The sequence below is a fragment of the Muntiacus reevesi genome, chromosome 18 (genome assembly GCF_963930625.1).
Source record: "Muntiacus reevesi chromosome 18, mMunRee1.1, whole genome shotgun sequence".
NCBI lineage: Eukaryota > Metazoa > Chordata > Mammalia > Artiodactyla > Cervidae > Muntiacus > Muntiacus reevesi.
Window position 1 is genome coordinate 43,090,534 of NC_089266.1, and position 14,536 is coordinate 43,105,069.

The following is a 14,536-nucleotide window of genomic DNA, read 5'->3' on the forward strand; positions in this document are numbered from 1 at the left end:
ACATTGGCTGATTTGTAGATATTAAAACATTCTTGCATCCCTGGAATAAGTCCCACTTGATCATGGTGTGTGATCCTTTTAATGTATTTTGCTAAGTTTTTGCTAATACTTTGTTGAGAATTTTTACATCTGTGTTCATCAGTGATATTGGCCTACAATTTTTTTGTGAAATATTTGTCTCATTTTGGTATCAAGGTGATGGTAGCTTCATAGAATGAGGGAGGAAGCAGTCCTTCCTATGCAATAGTTTGTGAAGGATAGGTGTTAGCTCTTCACTAAATGGTAGAATTCACCTGTGAAACCATCTGGTCCTGAGCTTTTGTTTGTTGAGAATTTTTAAATTATTGATTCAATTTCATTACTGGTGATTGGTCTGTTCCTATTTTTATTTCTTCTTGAGTCAGTCTTGAAGATTGTACCTTTCTAGGAATTTGTTTTTTTTTCCCTAGAGTATCCCATTTTATTAACATGTAACTGTTCATGGTATCCTTATGATCCTTTGTATTTCTGTGGTGCCAGAAATACAACTTCACCTTTTTCATTTCTGATTTTATATTTTGGGCCCTCTCCCTTTTTTTCTTGATGAGTCTGGCTAAAAGTTTATTAGTTTTATCTTTCCAAAGAACTGCTCTTAGGTTCATTGATTTTTTTTTTTTTTTTTAGTCTCTATTTAAATATTTCTGCTCTGATCTTTATGATTTTCCTCTACTAACTTTGGGTTTTGTTTGTTCTTTTTCTCATTTCTTTAGGTTTAAGTTTAACTTGTTTATTTCAGATTTTTCTAGTTTCCTGGGCTAGGCTTCCTCTTAGAACTAGGGGGGATCTTCCCTCTTAGAACTGCTTATGCTGCATCCCATAGATTTTGGATCACTGTGTTTTCATTTTCATTTGTCTGCAGGTATCTTTTTATTTCTTTGGTTTCTTCAATAACCCGTTGGTTGTTTAGTAGCATATTGTTTAACTTCCATATGTTTGTGCTTTCCTTATTTTTTCCTTGATGTCTAGTCTCATAGTGTTGTGGTTGGAAAAGACTCTTGATATGATTTCAGTCTTCTTAAATTTATTGAGACTAGTTTTGTGGTCTAGCATGTGATCTATCTTGGAGAATGTTCCATGTACACCTGGAAAAGAGTGTGTGTTTTGCTGCTTTTGGATGGAATGTTTTCTGTATATCTGTTAGTTGATCTAGTCTAATGTGTCATTTAAGGCCAGTGTTTCCTTATTGGCTTTCTGTGTGGATGATCTGTCCATTGATGTAAATGATGTGTCAAAATCACCTACTATTATTGTGTTACTGTCAGTTTCTCCCTTTATATCTGTTGATATTTGCTTTATGTATTTAGGTTATTCTCTGTTGGATAATAAAGAGACACATCTTATTATTACAAAGGGGCCCAATCCATTAAAAAAATAAAACTTCATGTGAGTCTAATAACAAAGTTTTAAAATATATAAAGCAAAAGTACATAAAATTGCCAAATATATAATATAAAAACATGTAAAAGGACAGACAGACATACATAGTTATAGTGAGACACTTAAGTATACCTTTCTCAATGTCTGATAGAATAAGCCAGGAAACAAATAGTAAGGATAGAAGATTTGAAAAACATGATTATCAAATTTGACCTATTTGGCACATATGGGGAACTACATTCAATAAGTGCACTTTCTTTTCAAGTACATGTGGGGCGTTTAGTATATCTTGAGTAAGTGTCATACAAATTCTGAAGGATTCAATCATTTAGAATTTTTTATCACTATATTGAAATTAAGCTAGATAGCAAATTACAGAAAGCTTTATGAAATATCAAGTGATTATATAGTTGACCCTTGAACAACATGGGTGTGAACTATGCAGGTCCAGTTATATGCAGATTTTTTGGACATATTGGAAACATTTTTGTGTATTTGTGACAGTTTGAAAAAACCTGCAGGTGAATTGCTGGCTTTGCAATATCAAAACAATTAAGAAAAGGTATGTCATGGCATATAATATATCTGGTTACCAGTCTGTATTATCATTTTTGGGGGATCATTTATTATACCTTTTTACTTTTTTTAATTGAAGTATTACAAAAATTAAGAAAAATTTTTTTGACTTCCCTGATGGCTCAGTTGATAAAGAATCCACCTGCAATGCAGGAGACCCTAGGTTCGATCCCTGGTTTGGGAAGGTCTGCTTGAAAAGGGATAGGCTACCCACTCCAGTATTCTTGGGCTTCCCTTGTGGCTCAGCTGATAAAGAATCTGCCTGCAACATGAGACCTGGGTTCGATCCCTAGGTTGGGAAGATCTCCTGGAGAAGGGAACGGCTACCCACTCCAGTATTCTGGCCTGGAGAATTCCATGGACCTTATAGTCCATGGGAGTCACAAAGAGTCAGACACGACTGACTGACTTTCACTAATTGAAATATATTTGATTTACAATATGTTAATCTCTGCTATACAGCAAAGTGATTCAGTTTACATATATGCATTCTTTTTCTAATATTCTTTTCCACTGTTTTATCACAGAATATTGAATATAGTTTCCTGTGCTATACAGCAGACCTTGTTGTTTATCCAAATATTATGATTTATTACATAAAATATATATAAATCTACTATAAAAAGTTAAAATTTACAAAAGCTTACAGACTGTACTTGGTGTCTTTCAGTCAAAAGAAATGTAAGCAAATGTAAAGATGCAGTATTAAATCATAATTGCATAGAGGACTTCCCTGGCGATTTAGTGGTTGAGACTCTGCCCTTCTAATGCAGGGTCTTGGGTTCGATCCCTAGTCGGGGAATTTAAGATCCCATGTGCCACCTGGTGTGGCCAAAAAATAAAAAATCCTAGTTGTGTAACGTTAACTGTAGTACATACTATACTACTGTAATAACTTCATATCTGTTTTGTTACTATTTTGATGAGCTCAAGTGTCGTGAGTATCTGCTTAAAATGTTCTCTGAGAAGTTTATCTCTCCCACTAAATTGTATATCAGCAAAAAGTGATCTCGTGGGTTCTCATGTATTTTTCATCATGTTTGGTGCAGTACCAAACCTTGAATAATACCTTGTGACCTACACAGAGTGCACTAGCGATGAAAGCAGAGAAAAGTCATGACATTATAAGAAGTTGAATTGTTTGATATGTGCTACAGATTGAGAGCTGTAGCTGTGGTTGTCTGCCATTTCAAGATAAATGAATCCAACATACAGACTGTTGAGGAAGAAAAATGGAAATTCATGAAGCTGTTGCTGCAACTACTCCAGTAGGCATGAAACCTTGTCCTTTTTATTAAATGTCTTTCTCGTATTCAAAAGACAACTTTTATGTGGATGCAGGATTGCTGTAAGAAAGGTATACCTATTGACTTCAGCATGATTTGAGAAAAAGTGAAGTCCTTATGTGACCAGTTGAAGCAAAAGGAAAGTGGAGGATCTAAAGCTGGAGAATGTAATGCCTGCAAAGGATGCCTTGACAATTTTAGAAGGAGGTTTGGCTTTAAAAATGTCAAGATAAAGGAGAAGCAGCTTCTGACAACGAGGCAGCAGATGGGTTCCTAGACTCCATTAAGAAAATTATTGCTGGAAAAGGATATCAGCCTGAACAGGTTTATAATGTGGATGAAAGTGCCCTATTCTAGGGGGAAAAAAATGCCACAAAGGACATTTATTAGGAAGAGAAGCAAGCACGAGGATTTAAGGTAGGAAGGGATAGGCTTACCTCTACTGCTTTGTGCAAATACAGTATGATCAAAACTGCCCTAATCTATAACATATGGCTTCTAACTCCCAAGTATGGGGAAGTTAGATACCAGTTGCTAGTCTTTTAGTTGTATAACAAGAAAACCTACACAGTGAGGATCGTTTTTTGGATTAGTTCCATCAATGCTTAGTTACTGGAGTGAGGAAGCATCTTGCCAGTAATGGACTGGCTTTTAAAGTTCTTTTGATACTGGACTGTGCCCCTGGCCACCCAGAACCCCATGAGTTTAACCCTGAAGATGTCAAAGTGGTCTCATTGCCCAAAACATGTCTCTAATTCAGCTTCTAGGTCAGGGGTTCATAGGGACTTTTTAGGCTCATTACACATGGTAATCTATGGAAAGGATTGTTGACACTATGGAAGAGAACCCCAGTAAAGGGAACATCATGAAAGCCCAGAAGGATTACACTATCAAAGATGCCATCATTGTTACAGAAAAAGTTGATGCATCTTGTAAACATGAAGTAAACTTACAATATTGATCAATACTGTACTGCACTTCAAATATATTTTCTTTGTGGTTTCTTAGTAACATTTTGTTTTTACTAGCTTTATTGTAAAAATATAGTATGTAACACATATGACATACAAAAATATGTGTTAACAACTCTGTTATTGGTGAGGCTTCCTGTCAATAGTAGACTATCAGTAGTTAACTTGTTAGGCAGTCAAAAGTTATATGTAAGTTTTTTTACTGCATGGGGAGTCAGCACCCCTAACCTCCTCATTGTTCAAGGGTCAACTGTACTTTGTTTTTATTCATATTCTGCTAATAAATGAATAAATTAGTATAACCATCATTAAAAATTGGTTTGCAGTATCTACAAAAGCTAAACATACAACTTAGCAATTCTCCTCCTATGTATGTATCCAACAAACATGTTTACCAAAAAACATAAAATATTAATAGCATAATTTATAATATCCCAAAAAGCTGTAAACAGCTCATTTATAAACAGTAGAATAGAGAATAATTTGCATTATTTCATTCCATTGATTACAGCAATGCATAAAGAATAAGCTACTGCTAAGTGCAAAGCATGAATGAATCTCACAGACATGATATTGAGTGAAAACAGCCCAACACAAAAGAGAACATGCTGTGTGATTCCCATTGCATAAAGTTCAGAGACAGGCAGAGGTATCTGTGGGGATAGAAGTCAGAACAGTGGCTGCTTTTGTCAGGAGCTGATGACCGGAAAGGAATGTGCAAAGGGCTGCTTCTGAGTGTTGATACTGTTGGTCTCGGCATTGGTTATATGGGATATATACTATTGTGAAAACTCATCAAACCATATATTTAAGATTTACTACTTCATTATTTATCATGCTTTATTTTGCCAAAAATGTTTCAGCACTCATTGTTAGACACTCGTTGCTTGTATTAAGTTTTTATAAAAATAACTTTGGTTTTGGACTGTGAATTTTGAATCATTATTGTTGTTGTTGTGTGGTCACTAAGTCACATCCGATTGTTTGTGACCCCATGGGTTGCAGCATAGCAGGCTTCCTTGTCATAACGAGGCTCAAACTCATCTTTATTAATCAAAATAGGAACCGTTACGATCTTGTTTGCCAACGAGAAATAAGTTTTTTTATTCCTATAGCATAAAAATTTGTGCTTCGGGATTTGATGAACTCTTAGCATTTTCTACCTCCTGCTGGTTGTGGAAGCAACCAGCAAAAAGTTGAGTTGCTTCAAGAAGTGGTAGTTGCTTGGCAAGAGGTCAGGTGAATGTGGTAGATGAGGCAAAACTTCTTAGCCCAGTTTGTTCAACTTTTGAAGCATTGGTTGTGCAACGTGTGTTTAGGCATTGTAGTAGAGAATTGGGCCCATTCTGTTGACCAAAACTGGCTACAGATGTTGTAGTGTTTGGTGCATCTCATAGACTTACTGAGCATTCTTCTCAGATGTGATGGTTTCACCAGGATTCAGAAAGCTGTGTGGGAAAAAAAAAAAGAAAGTTGTGTGGATCAGATAGGGAGCAGACCACCACACAGTGACCATGACCTTTTTTGCTGCAAGTTTGGCTTTGGGAAGTGCTTGAGAGCTTCTAGGTCCAACCACTGAGCTCATCATTACCGGTTGTTGTATAAAATCCACTTTTCATCACATGTCACAATCCGATTGTGAAATGGTTCACTGTTTTTGCATAGAATAAGGGAAGACGACACTTCAAAATGATTTTTTTATTTGCAGTCAGCTCATGAGGCACCCACTTATGGAGCTTTTTCACTTTTCCAATTTGCTTTAAATGCCAATCAGTCATAGAGTAGTTGAGTTCTTTGGCAACTCCTCATGTAGTTATCAGAGGATCAGTTTTGATGATTGCTCTCAGTTGGTCGTTGTCAGCTTCTGATGGCCACCCACTGCATTCCTCATCTTCAAGGCTCTTGTCTCCTTTGCAAAACTTCTTGAACCACCCTGCACTGAACATTTATTAGCAGTTCCTGGGCCAAATGCATTGTTAATGTTGCAAGTTGTCTCCGCTGCTTTACAACCCATTTTAAACGTGAATAAAATAATAACTCAAATTTGCTTTTTGTCTAACATCATTTCTATAGTCTAAAATAAATTTCAATAACAAGTAATGTTATTAGCAAAAAAACATAAAGCAAGAAATGCACATTAAAATGATGTGTAACATAACCACATTTTTTTAAGAATGTATTCTAATGTCAAACAACAAAGTTCAACAATGTAAAAACCAGTTCCTTTTGTACCAAACTAATATATGTGTGCATTGCTGTTGGTTCTATAAACAAGTGTATTCTTTGCATTCTTTTTGGAAAGCTCTTTGACAGTATTTGGCAGGAGCCATACAAATGTCATTTTTTTTTTGTCCAAATAATTCCATTCCTGTAATTTTTTAATCCTGTGAATATAAATGAAAAGGAAAAAGCTGTACACATATATGGTTACTGCTCTTAGTTATAATAGAACATAAGGGGAAATTTAAATATTCACTAGTAAGAGAATATGTTCATATTCAATAACAAGAGGACGATATTTCAATTTGGTGAACTATTAAGCATCCATTAAACCATGCCGGTCACATAGCAATATGGAAAATTATGAAATATCAAATGAGTATACTGTGTATACAGTTTTGTTAAAATTATATGTGGAAAGTTTTAAAATAGAAAGGAACATGAAAAGGAAAATAACCACTGAGGGAGAAAAAGGCTAATAGATTTTCTTTGAATATTAAAAAAAATGTTAAAATGTTAGAGAATTTGCCACTTAAACTAAAAATGTCAGTAAATAGTACTAAGTTTTTGCACGTTAAGACAAAAATTGAATGTTAATTTGTGCTGTTTTTCCTTGATATGAGGTATAACATATAATTTTTGAAGATTCTCACAGTGCATTGCAGTTTTTAGTAAATATCTCAAAATAATTACAGTGAAAGTATTTGAAATAAGATAGTATAGGTCTGATTTTTATACCATTTATAGCTTTTGGAGTTATAAAGTTGTCCAAGGTTAGAAATTTACATGTTTTCTCCCTAATTTAAAGGGAATCATTGCAGCTTATCATTGCAGCTTATTTGCACAGGTTATCATTGCAGCTCTATTTGCAATTTATTCATTTGATTTGATTTTTTTTTTTTTTAATATTATTTTATTAGTTGGAGGCCAATCACTTTACAACATTTCAGTGATTTGATTTTAAGAGAAGAAATCAGTTCTCATTATGTGTTCCAAACAATGTTTCATTGTAGTTTTAATACAAAGCTTTAAAGAGAGTAAAGAATCTCCAAATGAGCTGACCAAGGACTGAGGAATGTACAGGCTCAGTAATGTGCATCTGGGGGAAGCACTGTGAACCTCACCTGTTGGAGTTAAGATAGAGTTGGTTTGAAGGAAGACTCTAGTTCTACTCTGTACTTTCGATGGCATTGATTTATTCAATAGTAGTGTTTTTGTGTGTTAGTTGTATATTTCTGTTCTGTGAGCCAAATCCATTTCAGTTCTACAGTCAATTGAAATATTTTAGGATGAATAATCTCTATGCAATGCAAAATCTGTTTTCCTCCCCCTTTCTCCTTTTTGAAAAATAATTTGACCTTTCTGTTCCAAGAATTTGTGGCAAACAAGATGACTTCTACTTTTAAATTGTGACCTAGAAGTAAAATGTTGTGTATATTAGTTTTGGAGAGCTTTCCTTATTTGGGGGTTAATTTTATTTTCCATAGAGTTCTTTGATACTTACTGAAATCATATTATGTGTGTCTTAAAGCAGTTTTTACACATGTATACTGCTATTCTGAATTCATCAGTATTTAACTTATGTGTACATGCCATTTAAAGTAACAATGAGAGGAATAAAGTGACTTCATTTTGTATATATAATCCCTAGAGATTTGGGTTCTTCAGAGCTTTTCTCTTGTGCCTTTTACTGCATGTTGAGGCTATAATTAAATAGCTCAGTTTGTTAGTATTTGTAAAATAAATACTCGTTATGTTTACCAAATTTTTTTTTGAGTAAGTCTTCTCTCTCTCCTTTTTTTAAAAATTCAGGCTCTGCTGGTTCTTCATCAGTTAGATAGCATTGATTTGTGGAATCCTGATGCTCCTGTAGAAACATTTTGGGAAATTAGGTATATGCACCCTTATTTTTTAATTCAACTTAAATTTAAAATTTTTTTTGTCTTTAAATATTAACTCTATATACTTGATTTATTAACTTTATTCACTTATACTGCCAGATGTTTTATGATTTTGTATTTTATTTGACTTGAAATTATTAGGTTATTTCTTATTTTAACTGTAAGAACATTGTCACAGCAAATTAGAAAATAAATTTTTAAAAATTGTGCTAAATTTCATTACCCAACCACAAGTAGTATTATTTGGTATGTCTTCTGATCTTTCAAATTTTTTTGTGGTTAAACTGTGTTTTAAATTGATTTTTATCATTTATAAACTTAGAGTGTTAAAGTTTTAAATATTAATAGTTTATTTCAGTTTTTTAAGCTATAATCTCATGTTTTCAATAATACTGGTGTTTTTTGTAGATAAATTAATATAATGAATATCTGCTTAGAAGGCAAAATTATATGTATATATAATTTTATAATTTATTTCTTTGGTTATATGAATTATTACTTTTCAGTGAGCCTAGAGGTAACACACTGAGGAAATGGAAGTTTGTAAGCCTCAGGTTTTGTTATTATCTTGTAGAAGTGGGTACACCAAGTCACTTGGCAGCTGAGTTAAATCCTAGATTCTGGAGCAGTGCTCTTTGATAGTAATGTATGTGAATCACATATGTAATTTAAATTTTTCTAGTTGCCACATTACAAAAATAAACAGGTAAAATTAATTTTAATAATATATTTTTAAACCCAGTATATATATATATAATATTTTAATACACTGATCAATATTAAAGTTATTAATAAAATATTTTATGTTTTTTTTCTAAAATCTTCAAAATTTGGGGTGTTTCATACTTACAGGACATCTCAGTTTAGACAAGCCACATTTCAAGTGCACAGTAGCCACATGTGGCTGACTTGTGGTTACTGTGTTGGACAGTGCAGCTGTAGAGTAGAAATAAGCAAACTTTTTCTCTAAAGGGCCAAGTCAGCAATATTTTAGTTTTTGTGGGCTAGGTAGTCTCTTTTGTAACTACTTCTGCTCTTGGGACATGAAAGTAGCCATAGACAATGAATGAGTGGAGTGTGACCATGTTCCACTAAAACTTGATTTGCAAAGGCAGATGATGGGCTGGATTTGGCCTGCAGACAGTTGTTTGCCGACCCCTGCTCTTGAGCACTAGGTTTACATACATTCTGTGCTGTACACCTGATCTGTAATTTTTCTTGAGTCCTCTGTGAGGATGATGCATGGATGAAGTGGTTGGGGGAGAAGGGGGCTTAGAAGTACTTTTTTTTTTTTTTTTTTTAATGCAATATGTATACTTCCTTTGATTATAGTGCTATTAACATTTTGATAATCATTTCTCTAAAATAAATCCTGGAAAGGAAGATAAGCTTCTCTAAACTTTGTCCATTAATAGAGAATGCCATTCTTTTATACTGACTTTATCTGTATTAGGTTTTTTATTGGCAGTGCTGGTAACAGTGAACTTTGTTTCTGCAGCTCACAAATGCTTTTTTACATTTGCAAGAAATTAACTAGTCATCAAATGCTTAGTAGCACAGAAATTCTCAAATGGTTGCGGGAAATTTTGATCTGCAGGAATAAATTTCTTCTTAAAAATAAGGTAAGCAAAATGACATCTTTTGAAATGGAAGAATATTTGGAATGGTAATGAAAAGAGATTAAGGAAATGTTTATTAGCGTCTTCAAGGGAAATGTGCATGCAGAAGACAATGGCTGACTAATCAGCACTTCAGGTAAAAATTGTTTTGAGCCGTTACCTTTGAAGCCTCAATCCTGATAAAGTCTAGATGAGTTACGCAGGGTTCTGTGGGGCAGACCTAGGAGGAGTGGGGCCTCTACAATCAAAGAAGATTGAGAAACAACATTTGCTGTCTCTGCTCTCAGGTTCATACATAAGACTTGAAGCCAATGTCTAGGCTAGTCCAGAGAATGGTATCTATCTATATATATAAAGAAGCTAAAGGAAGGAGATTGAGGGCCATGAATCTAGGTTTATTTATATTTCTGTGAGAAAGTTATTACCTCTTGAAGATATCAGAAGTTTTCTTCCTTAGGGTTGAGTGAAAAGTTTTGATTCTGAACTATTGAAGCCTGGTGACAGGATTTGGGGGGCTAGAGAAGAGCCTTAAGTTTCCTTTAACATGAAGCTTCTATAATCGGTCAATTAAAAAGTTCTGTTATGGCATAGTTTTAGGAGTACTTGATTCAATAAATTTCTATCCATTTCTGGAATGGATGAAATCTGTGGGAAATCTTAAATGTGTCTAATGCATATGCTTTTCAGTGTACCATGCAGCTTGTTCAATTTTCTCTGTTTAGAAATGAGCTAATGGTGAGTTGGGTGTATTCATATCTGGCTTACCTTCATCTGTTATTATAGTAGAATTTGGCATTATGCCAAAGATAAGGAACGAGATTGGACTGCAGCGTTTCATGCCCTTGCCTATAGTGTAATTCTCCAGAGGGCAAGCATTAGCAATCCAGTAGTGAATCTTGTCCTCTGGTCAATGAAGTCACTCATGCTTAGCATATATACCAGTGTTAATTCTAGTCCAGAGGAATTTAATCTCAAAAGAGTCAACTTCCAGTTACCCTGACCATGTTGTATGAGAGGAAATCTTTGTTGTTTTTAACTGACTAAAAAGTACATTATATTTTTTGTGTAGTAGATTTATGTGGTTGGTGTTTAACTTGTATCCATGTTAGACCTAGAAATCTTAATTTACATTTCTAGATCTGTTGATTCTGAGTGTTTTAAGAGTGGAAAACTGAGAGGAGTTTCAGAGATATTGAGGAAACATTATTTGTACTACTGAGTTTCTAGAGAATGTTTTTCAGTGTGAGGAGGAGTAGGAATGGGAAGGAGAGGTTTTCCAGGATAATCTCAAACAGAAAGGCAACTCATGTAAGTATTTATTTCTCTTGGCTATCAGTGCTTTGAAAAGGCTTACTTATTTTTCCTTTCTAGCAGGCAGATAGAAGTTCCTGTCACTTTCTCTTCTTTTATGGAGTAGGATGTGATGTTCCTTCAAGTGGAAATACCAGTCAAATGTCCATGGATCATGACGAATTACTACGTACTTGTGCTCCTGGAACCTCTCTCAGGAAGGGGAAAGGAAATTCATCCATGGTAAAGGACTTCTTTTGTAGTTTCTTGTATCATCATCTGTGCTCTGTACTTTTTTCCTGAATTAACTTGGGTAAATTTCAACTAGGTAATATAGCATAATAAAGAACTGCTTAGCGTCTAGTTTTGTTACTGCTCTTTGTGGACACTCAGGCAAGTTACTAACTTATCTGTGTCTCAGTTCCTCAACTTTAAAAGGGGATGATAATTTCTGCTGCAGAATTGCTGTGAGAATTAAGTGAGATTATGTGTAAATAGCACTGGATTGAGTATTTGACTCTTAAAAGCTATAACTGATAGCTATAATTATTATAACTCTCTGTCCCATAAGAAAGATCATTCATACCCCAGAAGTTTAAAAGTTCTATCAACTAAAAAAAGTACAGATTTACCAGGGGAAAAAAGGATTTTGCTTAATGGTATGCATTAAGTGTTTTCATGAGTTTTGTGTCCATAATTCCCTTTAAAAATAAATCATAATACTACTGAAAATGTCAGATCATTATAGAAGAATTTCTTTTGCAGACCAAAGCTTTCTTTAATCCCTATTTTACTATATAATCTTCAGGCAAAGGAAAACAACTACTCAATAGTGTGGTATTTTCTGTTGGTCTCAACTGCAGAATTTGCATGTTTGTTTTATAAATGAGAATTTCTCTATTTTGTGTTTTGAGAATATGTTATCTGGAGCCCAGTATACCTTATACAGTGATATTTAGTTCTTATTCATGTCCTTATTTCAGTCAGTTTGCTGTATGATTATTTAATTTCTTCCCTCTGGGTGGATAGAATTTCTTGTTACTTCCTCTTCTTTATTCATTTTTGAGTGACTGAGAAGTACATTATATTTTTCATTGAGTAGATTTATACTGTGCATATTTTCTTTGTGTTCATATTAGACTTAATCTGTATTTATGGAATCTGAAAAAATTGAACAGATACTAGTATTATGTTGGTCCAAATAATTTGAGTTTTCATTCAGTCAAGATATTTTGAGGTATAAAAATTCTGTCATGGTTAAAGGGGAAAAGCTCTTGTGGGTTATTGTATGTAGACGTCTATGGTACACAGCTTGTTGAATTATTGGATTTTGTAAATAAAATTATGTAAGTTGCAAATATTTGCCTCCCTCTCTTGATACCACCAGGATAGTGCAGCAGGGTGCAGTGGAACCCCACCAATATGCCGACAAGCCCAGACCAAACTAGAAGTGGCCCTGTATATGTTCCTGTGGAGCCCCGACACTGAAGCTGTTCTGGTTGCCATGTCCTGTTTTCGTCACCTCTGTGAGGAAGCAGATATCCGGTGTGGGGTGGATGAAGTGTCAGTACACAACTTCTTGCCCAACTATAACACATTCATGGAATTTGCCTCTGTTAGCAATATGATGTCAACAGGTAAATCATGCATAATTTTTTTTTTTTTTTACTCAGTCTACCTTGAATCACATACCTGAGTACTCTAGGAACATAGGAATGTATTTAAGATCAATACTTCTTTTAAGTTAACAGGGCTCATTCAAATACCTTTCCTGAAATCCTTTTTTTCACAAGGTAAGGTGAAAGTAAATAGTATTTGGAATAAGTTATTTTCTCACTGAATTTTTAATATGCCATATGCATTTGTTTAAAAACTGACAGTATAAATTGCTTTCAGTTACAGATTATACAATTTACTCTGCCTGAGCTGTATATAGTGAAGTTTCAAAAACATTAGCACATGTTATGAGTAAGTGTAGGTAGAAATAGCGATTTTAGGCCAAGGACATTGTGGACACCACGTTAAATACCCCTTTCCTGTGAGGCTGGTAAAAGGAAGTGTGCAGCTTTACCATTTGAAGTATTCACTCCCCTCCTCCTCCTCTGCGTTTTGGGTTGGGGTTGCCACATTCTCCACTAGCAAGCAGGGCTTGTAAGTGCAATAGGCTGATTTGCTGTTGTCTTTGCTTAGGAAGAGCAGCACTTCAGAAAAGAGTGATGGCGCTACTACGGCGAATTGAGCATCCCACCGCAGGAAACACTGAGGTATGTCCTTAGCAACAGCAATATCCTTTCCAGGCCCCCACCTGCAATTTTAGAAGCCTTGTGTTTTGTGCATGTGACCAGGAATAGCTTTTGAAGCAAATCTACGATGTGTACATATTATGAGTAGGATATTATAATATACACCAAGTTTGAGACCTGTCTATTACTGATTGATTTTTAGCTCTAGGTTTAAGGTTGCTTTCAAGTGGTAATTGCTTTCATTTTAGGCTTGGGAAGATACACATGCAAAGTGGGAACAAGCTACAAAACTAATCCTCAACTACCCAAAAGCCAAAATGGAAGATGGCCAGGTGAGTTTGTGAAGTTGATTTTGTCTATTGATGGATCTGCTAAACATATGTACTGCATACACTTTAGTAATATTTTGTGAGTGACTCTTAGTGTAATAAGTATGTAGATGTCTTTAAGACTGATGGTTTAGTTGCGGTTTATCTAAACCTGCACTAAAATGGTAGCCACTAGACACTAGTCAAATTAAAATTTCACTTATAATTAAATGCAGTTAAAATTCAATTTCTCTGTCATACAGTAGCCACATGTGGAAATTGACTGCTCTCTTGGACAGTACAGATATTAAATGTTTCCATTGTTGCAGAAATACCGGACAGTTCTGAACTAGAGATGATTTATGTTAGAGATCATTCCTTTCCCCTCTTTTCTTTCTCTTTCTCCATGAGAGTATTTCACAGAATTTTCAGGAAAGAAGTGACAAAAGTAGAGAAAAAGAGTTAAAATTGAAACACTAGGTCTGACTGTTTCTAATTAAGGGATCTGGTGGCCAGAAGATTGAGTCATAGGTTAAATTAAATTTTAAAATTTGAACGTTTTACTCATTAACTGTTATCATTTGTTACCCTGGAAATTAGCAATCGATATTTCTGTTTGTTTGATTTGTAATGGTCATATTGTTCTCATTATTACATGTTTTAGAAAAGTTCATTTAGTCTCCCATTGCTTTTTCTTGTTATGCTT

At 34.5% G+C, this 14,536-nt stretch overlaps 1 protein-coding gene across 9 annotated transcripts in view; it reads left to right on the forward strand.

The window, feature by feature from the left end:
* NF1 (neurofibromin 1) overlaps positions 1-14,536 on the forward strand; it is a 240,955-nt gene that overhangs the window by 93,633 nt on the left and 132,786 nt on the right. For 8 of the 9 annotated variants that reach the window (XR_010659685.1, XM_065910020.1, XM_065910026.1 and 5 more), the window contains 6 exons: positions 8,282-8,361; positions 9,869-9,992; positions 11,361-11,522; positions 12,667-12,916; positions 13,470-13,543; positions 13,771-13,854. Coding sequence is in view for 8 of the 9 variants with exons in the window: in XM_065910020.1 (XP_065766092.1) it covers positions 8,282-8,361; positions 9,869-9,992; positions 11,361-11,522; positions 12,667-12,916; positions 13,470-13,543; positions 13,771-13,854 (774 nt within the window). In the remaining variant the exon portion in view is untranslated. The remainder of the gene's footprint in view (positions 1-8,281; positions 8,362-9,868; positions 9,993-11,360; positions 11,523-12,666; positions 12,917-13,469; positions 13,544-13,770; positions 13,855-14,536) is intronic. The other variant, XM_065910021.1, reaches the window with a different exon arrangement.